The sequence below is a fragment of the Neophocaena asiaeorientalis genome, unplaced genomic scaffold, assembly GCF_003031525.2.
Source record: "Neophocaena asiaeorientalis asiaeorientalis breed wild unplaced genomic scaffold, Neophocaena_asiaeorientalis_V1.1 scaffold4, whole genome shotgun sequence".
In the NCBI taxonomy this organism is placed as follows: Eukaryota; Metazoa; Chordata; class Mammalia; order Artiodactyla; family Phocoenidae; genus Neophocaena; species Neophocaena asiaeorientalis.
This window is the reverse complement of record NW_020173682.1, coordinates 162,725-170,331: the sequence shown is the minus strand read 5'-3', so window position 1 is coordinate 170,331 and position 7,607 is coordinate 162,725. Positions and strand designations below refer to the sequence as shown.

General features: G+C 44.5%; 1 protein-coding gene across 2 annotated transcripts in view; it reads left to right on the top strand.

Moving 5' to 3' along the window:
* The first annotated feature begins 1,535 nt into the window (after nucleotides 1-1,535).
* The window catches only part of NMT2 (N-myristoyltransferase 2), a 29,155-nt gene continuing 23,083 nt past the window's right edge, over nucleotides 1,536-7,607 (top strand). The window contains exons 1-2 of one of the 2 annotated variants that reach the window (XM_024750077.1): nucleotides 1,536-1,666; nucleotides 6,848-6,992. In XM_024750077.1, coding sequence (XP_024605845.1) covers nucleotides 6,863-6,992 — 130 coding nt within the window. In that variant the 5' untranslated portion in view covers nucleotides 1,536-1,666; nucleotides 6,848-6,862. The remainder of the gene's footprint in view (nucleotides 1,667-6,847; nucleotides 6,993-7,607) is intronic. The other variant, XM_024750078.1, reaches the window with a different exon arrangement.

Genomic DNA, 7,607 nt, shown 5'->3' with positions numbered 1-7,607 from the left:
CAATAGAACAGAATTGCTTATTTCCATCACTTTTCCCTGCATCAGGGGATAATGCAATAATAATCTCTGACTCAAAATTTGAATTTACCTTCTGGGAATACTGTGGGAGAGTAGGCCCAAAGAAAAGGAAATTTTAAATCTCCTTGTGTCTCTTTTTCTCTTTCAGAAGATTACAGCTCTAATATGACAAGGGTTCCAAACAGAAATGTTTTGCCAGTGAACTTTTTTTTTTCCTGTAGAGTTCTTTTTATTGTTAATCCTTCTAATAAAAATCTTTATCAGGAAAAATGCCACCCCCTGCAGAGATGCCCTTTCTTTGGTTCTCTTGTGTCAAGATTAGTGGTTTGTTGTGCCCAAGAGATGTTTATAATGGAATATTTTATGACATGTATCTCTCCCTGAAAAGGCTGATTTAAAAGTAAGTTAGTGGAGCTGTGATACCTGTGAAAGCTGTTTGACTTTGGTGATAAAATAGAGTTTATTGCTACAGTGTTCCTGCTTAAATGACATCTAAGCACCCTGCAGGATGACTGAGCGTAGACTAATATTCTTCTGGGTTCCTGGACCCAGTTCCAGTGGGGAGGTAGGGGTGGAGGGTTCCCACATAGCACCAAGCAATTCTCAGATGCCAGCTGGGTATCCTGAAATTCATCTCAGTTCTGACACCGTCTATGCAGAGACATCATCAGATCCCACAAGTTAGGGGCTCAGTCCCACGAGACTATCCCCCCCCCGACCCCTCCAAGGTGTAAACCCAGGTTGTCACATGTGCTTCTGACCGGGCTACAGATTTAAGACCCCCCTCCTTAGATTCGGTCAGTTTGTTAGAGCAGCTCACAGAACTCAGAGAAATATTTACTTTCTAGATCACCTGTTTATTATAAAAGGATGTAACTCAGAAACAGTCAGATGGAAGAGGTGCCCAGGGCAAGGTGTGGGGAAGGGGCACAGAGCTTCCGTGTCCTCTCCAGGCGCCACTGTCCCCAAACCTCCACGTGGAGAGAAATCACCAACCTGGAAGCTCTCTGAACCCCCATCCTTTTGGGTTTTTATGGAGGCTTCCTTACATAGGCATGATTGGTTACATCATTGGCCATTGGTGTTTGATTCAACCTCCAGCCCCTCTCCCCTCCCGGAGGTCAGGGAGGTGGGATTGAAAATTCCAGCCCTCTAATCACAGGGTTGGCTCCCCTGGCGACCTGCCCCCATCCTTAGGTGCTTCGAGAAGTGACCTTCTTAACATGACATAAGGGACACCTACCTTAAAGTTCTAATCTTTTAGGAAACTCCAAGGGGTTTGGAAGCTGTGACCCAGGAACCATGGATCAACACCAAATATAGATGAAAAATATATATTTTGGTCATCTGCAAATATATATATATTTTTATCAATCAGAATATTGCACATCCTAACGTAGTTTTTCCCTCCTGTGTATAACATGTGTTTTTCCTAAATGATTAATTTCATGCAATTCAGATTTTACAGAATGACCTGTTGTTGTTTTTACAAACCTGTGAATTTCCTAACAGGAGTCCCGGAGGTGATTTGGGTGCCAAAAAGAAAAAGAAGAAACAGAAGAGAAAAAAGGAGAAACCGAATTCTGGAGGCACCAAGTCAGACTCGGCATCTGATTCCCAGGAGATTAAAATTCAGCCGCCTTCAAAAGTGAGAACCATGTTTTCTTTTAACCTCCGTGGTGTCCCATGTGTGTGAAAGCGGGTCTGGGCAGCTTAGGCGAGTACCCTGTTGGCTCAGAGGTGTAGATAGGATGTTGCCGTGACTGTGTACTGTGTGGTCACAGCAGAGTATTTACAGCCGTCCCAGGACTGACGTTGGCACCCAGAAAACTAAGAGGTCCGTGCTGGGCTTCTATGTGTGTGTGTATTCTGCCCACATCCCCCCTTTCTCGGTGAATTAGTACATAGGTTGTAGTCATAGAAGAAAGTCTCACGGTGACCTTGTTAGTTTTTTGTTTCTGGTTTTTTGGGGGGTTTTTTTGTAGTTACACTTAATATTTGGTTCCCTTTTGTTCAGAAGATATTCACATTTTCATTTTTCTGGGTGTCTAATTACCTGAATAGCACAGCACCATCTGGCAGCAGGTTTCAGCAGGAGCAGCCATGGGTACGTCTCACGTTGACTTTGCCTTGGACCCGTCTGCAGTGGCCATTCTTAGTTCTATTGCCAAGGGTAGGAAGTAACCCATTTTGGACCAAACCAGAAGTGGTCCTGCTGGGCCCTGCATCTCTGTATGCTTCTGGAGATGCCGATGCCAGGCGCCACTTCCCTGGGGCCACCCATCATCCTGGCTGTGAACAGAGACCTCGTGTGCTGGACCCAAGGAAACAGAGCCCTCGATGCCAGAAACTCACAGCGAAAAGGGGTAGAGTTAGAAGCATAACAAAGCAGAGGTCATCTGATTGTTGTAGCTCCAAGTAAGTTGGGCAGTGCGTGGTGTCATGGCAGGAGCTCGGTCCTGCCCCAAAGCTCTCAAGCTGTGAGCCTTTGCCAGGCTCTGCCCCTCCTTAAGCTCATTTCATCTGCAGCTTGGGGACATGCCTCCTCCCCAGCTCATAGGCTGTTAATGAGGTCACAATCAGACCATCTTTATAACGTGGTTTTTATACCATGTAAAGCAGCGGTCCCCAACCTTTTCGGCACCAGGGACCGGTTTCCTGGAAGACGGTTTTTCCACGGACCAGGGCCGGGGGGATGGTTTTGGGATGATTCAAGCGCATTACATTTATTGTGCATTTGATTTCTATTATTATTACATTGTAATATATAATTAAATAATTATACAACTCACCATGATGCTGACGGGAGGCAGAGCTCAGGCGGTAACACGAGCGATGGGGAGCGGCTGTAAATACAGATGAAGCTTCACTCACTCGCCCGCCACTCGCCTCTGGCTGTGCAGCCCGATTCCTAACAGGCCACGGGCCGCTACCAGTCCGTGGCCCTGGGGGGTGGGACCTCTGCTGCAGAGCACTGTGTATACATGGCAGTTGTTACCGTTACGCCAGTTTTGTGGGGTCTCAGGTTTTTTTCTTGCACAAACTTTGCATCTTACGACATTGAGTGAGTCTTGCAGGTAGTTTTGTTGTCGTTGTTACCTGTTTTACACATAAGGACCAGGAATCACTGGGAAGGAAAATTCCTTGCCCCAATTTTTCCCTGATTGCCTTTGTGGGGTGAGAAGAAAGTGCAGTTTCCCTCACTAGCTTTTCAACTTGCTTCTCTGGTAATAAATAGTCTATCCACAGACATAAGTTCCAAGGTAACTCATATAAGGTGCACCGTAAGCTGGCAAGATATCTTGTCCATTTCTCATCGTTGCTTCATCAGACAAATGTGGTGTTATTTACATGCAGTTGTGACCATCTCCTTATTCTTTCTGTCATCACCATCAGCTGCTGCCCAGCCCTGTACCCCTGGTGATTTAGGGCCCTTCCCCTGCCTCTGGTCACTTATAAGAAACTACAGAATAGGAATTGGGGGATTAGCAGAAGCAAACTAGTATGTGTAGGATGGATAAACAACAAAGTCCTACTGTATAGCGCAGGAAACTATATTCAATGTCCTGTGATAAACCACAATGGAAAAGAATACGAAAAAATATATATATATGTATAACTGAGTCACGTTGCTGTACAGCAGGAATTAACACAGCATTGTAAATCAACTATACTTCAATAAATTTTTAAAAATTAAAAAATAAAATGAGTGGGTGGTTGGAATTTAAAAAAAAAAGAAAAAGAAGAAAAAGAAACTACAGCCAAGCAAGGCAGGAGGAACTGCTACCGTGATATGGTAGAGAAATTCTTTTCTTTTTTCATGAAGACTAAGTCAAAATTGTTTTAATGTGGGCCTTTCACTGCATTTTAAAAACTGCGGCTCCTTTCCCTGAAACTGATGTCAGCTCTACATAACACCGTCATTTACAGTGACCTTTAGAGATTCTTCAGTTTAGAGAATATTGCGGTCTACGCTCAAGAACCAAAATAAAATATTTGGGTTCTTGTACACTTCTTAGTGATGAAGGACTTGAACATTTTTTCCAAGGTATTAAATTGGAAAACAGTGGGCAAAGAGTACAGTTGGTGTTTAGTATTTCCCAAGGAGCAGATATGGAGGAAAAGAGGCGTGGCGGACTCTTACACCAGAATATGACAGTGGGAGGCTAATGCGGGGTCAGTACACATTCTCGCCTTCCAAACGCCCCGTGTGGTGCTGCTCTGGTAGGTGATTAGATAGGTTTAAGAATTTATCACAGCTGAGTTTTCCTTACTGCTCTGTCGCTATGGATTTGAAAGTTGTACTTACTTGAATCTACTTTGAGTATCATCTATAAAAATATTGACTCACGGGGCTTCCCTGGTGGCGCAGTGGTTGAGAGCCCGCCTGCCAGTGCAGGAGACGCAGGTTCGTGCCCCAGTCCAGGAAGATCCCCCATGCCGCGGAGTGGCTGGGCCCGTGAGCCATGGCCACTGAGCCTGGGCGTCCGGAGCCTGTGCTCCACAATGGGAGAGGCCACAACAGTGAGAGGCCCGTGTACCGCAAAAAAAAAAAAAAATTGACTCACTATATTGTACACCTGAAGCTAATATAATATTGTGAATCAACCTAACTTCAATAAAAAATGAAAGCATCTAATAGCGAGCATTTGAATATGACTATTTCATGAATGGTGATTTCATGTAAGGACTGCTGGTCAACCTGCCAAGGCAGAAACCACTCTGAAGGCTTCTTCATGCAGACGGGGTACCATCATTGGCTCCTTTGGAACAAAGATGCTGATGCATGTTTGTTACAAAAGGGTTGGAGTTTGATATAGCCCTGTTAGAGGATTTAACTCAAATAGCAGGAAAGAAGGGTTACCATGGCAAATTCGGGTGCAGATACTGTAGGTATATTTTTGTAAGACTGGGTTCTACTTGGCCTATTTTAAGTTAAAGGGGTGCATGTTCAAGCATTACTAGCTGAAATACACTGTGCTCTCACCCTATGTAAGTTGCAGATCTCCTAGTTGATTGCACTGTTGGGAGTTCAAGTGAATGTAAATTTCATTTTGCTAGAAATCAGTTACTTTCCTGTGGGAGGTTCAAAAGAGGCCCAAACAAGAGAAATATAAAAATACAGTAAATTAGAACAACAAAATTATTTTGTTAAATTAGTATGTGTAATTGATATATATGAACCTGATGATTCAGACCTCAATCAAAATATAAGATGAACGGCTTACAGAATTTGTGGCAGTCCTGGGTGAGGCTGTTAGACTTCCAAGAGGAGACATTAAGACTCTAACCTACCTCTGGTTAGACTCCAGCACTTTGTTTCTTGGAATCATTTTAGGGGCAAGAATCTTAAGGGAACCCAGTGAGTAAAGCCACCACAGGATGGTCTATATTAAATAAACCCTGTTTTGTACTGGGTCAAACAAGCAAACTTCCCAGGTTCAAAGATTTGCTCCAGACCACAGACTTCAGAGTCAAAACGGAACAGAAGTCCAAAGCTGCTGTTAATAAACCACTGAGGGTTGATGGTACCTTTCCTTGGTGCCCATGGTGTTGACATACAGGGAAACCGGACCCTGAGACTCCTTCTAACCAATTCTGAACCCACAGTGACGAGCATTCTTTGTATGGCATCAAAATTCTAAAACAAATCAATAATTTCACATGTTGAAAAAACCTCACTGATTTCCATATTCAGTCCTACATGCCACTTGCTCATTTCAGTTATAGTCTCATTTTCCATGAGGGATCCCCCCCCCTCAAAATAAAGAGCTGCGGGATCTTCAGAGATGACAGGAATATTGGCTTTGAGGAAGGAACTTTAGTATTTAAAGGCATTGTCAATTTTATAGACAGAGGATACGTATTACTTAAAAGGGAGGTTGTTTCCACCACTTGGGTTGGGGAGAAAAGGCTTTTATGGTTGCAGAAGATCTGAATCCATAGAGGAAACTGCTCAATCCTCGTGGCCTCTGGAGCGGGTGTCAGGATTGGCAGAGGGCGGGGTGTGGTCCAGCAGGAGGCATCCTTAGAGAGTCCTTTTTTGATGCACTTCCTTCCCAGCCCGGCACTAAGTTCAGATTTCTTTCTTTCCTTTTTTTTTTTTTTTTTTTTTTTTTGCGGTACGCGGGCCTCTTACTGTTGCGGCTTCTCCTGTTGCAGAGCACAGGCTCCAGATGCGCAGGCTCAGTGGCCATGGCTCACGGGCCCAGCCGCTCCACAGCATGTGGGATCTTCCCGGACCGGGGCACGACCCCGCGTCCCCTGCATCGGCAGGCAGACTCTCAACCACTGCGCCACCAGGGAAGCCCCCTCTTTCTTTCTTTTTATGAACTAAAATTTCCCTCGTCTGCCTGGTTTCCGTTCTAGAAGTTATTTCCTTTGTCCCCACGTTGCTCCTCCCGAGCATTAACCCCAACAGTGAAGCCGAGGCTGGAGTCTGACTGGCTGCTGTATGATAGTAGCATTTGCATTGCAGGGCACCCCTCTCTGCTGCCCCGCCCACACAAGTAATTAGTGGTGAGGACCGAGGACCGTTTGCAGATGGGTGGGAAACTGAAGCAGAGAGTGGTTCGGTTTACTTGAGAGTTCCCAGACTGTCAGAGCCCCATTGAAGCTATAGGACTGTTGTTGCCTTCAACCTAATACGTTTGCTTATATTTTAATACGTTAGCATACTTGAGCCCAAGGGCCAGACTTAGAGGAGGATTGTGCGTTTCTCCAGCGAACGCCGTGTAGTCTCCAGGGCAGGTGCACGTGGACCTGCCCCAGGTTTGGGAGCAGCGGCAGCTTCCTCATATTTTGTGTCTGTGTGTCTTTGCTGTTGTAGAATCCCACCATTCCAATGCAGAAGTTGCAGGATATCCAGAGGGCAATGGAGCTGTTATCCGCATGCCAGGGCCCCGCCAGGAACATTGATGAGGCTGCCAAACACAGATACCAGTTTTGGGACACACAGCCGGTACCCAAACTAAGTAAGCTTTTCTGCCTTTTCCCCCCAAAAACAAAGCTGGGTTAACAACAAACAAAAAAACACAAAAGAGACTTGACTTCACTTATATGATTTGTTTTAGACCACAGATTCGAAATTTATACAAAAGTCATATTTTTCTTCTTAAAATAAGTGTTGGGTGGCGACATTGGCTTTCAGTAACAACAATTTTAATCTAACTCCTGTCCCTATAAAGAAATCTAATTTCCCCACACTTCAAACATTAGTGTATTAAATATATGTATATAAGAGGGGTCTCACCCACCCCCAGTTTTTTGGTTCTGATCTTCATGGAGTGGTTTTTCTTCTGCATAAGTTTTTAGCAATCTCACACCTCAGTTATCCCAAAAAACATAGACAATTTGCCCTATTAAATCTTACTGAGATGGAAGATTTTGCTCTGTTTAACAATAGGATTCTGAACACTCACCCATGTTGTTAATTATTACCGATGTGATAACATTCCAGTATAATAAGCGAATTGGGACACCCCGTGAAGGCCTTCATAAGTGCTCTGGGTCGTGTAGAAATCTGTAATAGGCCTCTTTCCCTCAGTGCCCGGCTTGCTCCATCACATTTCACTTAAACTTTTACCACT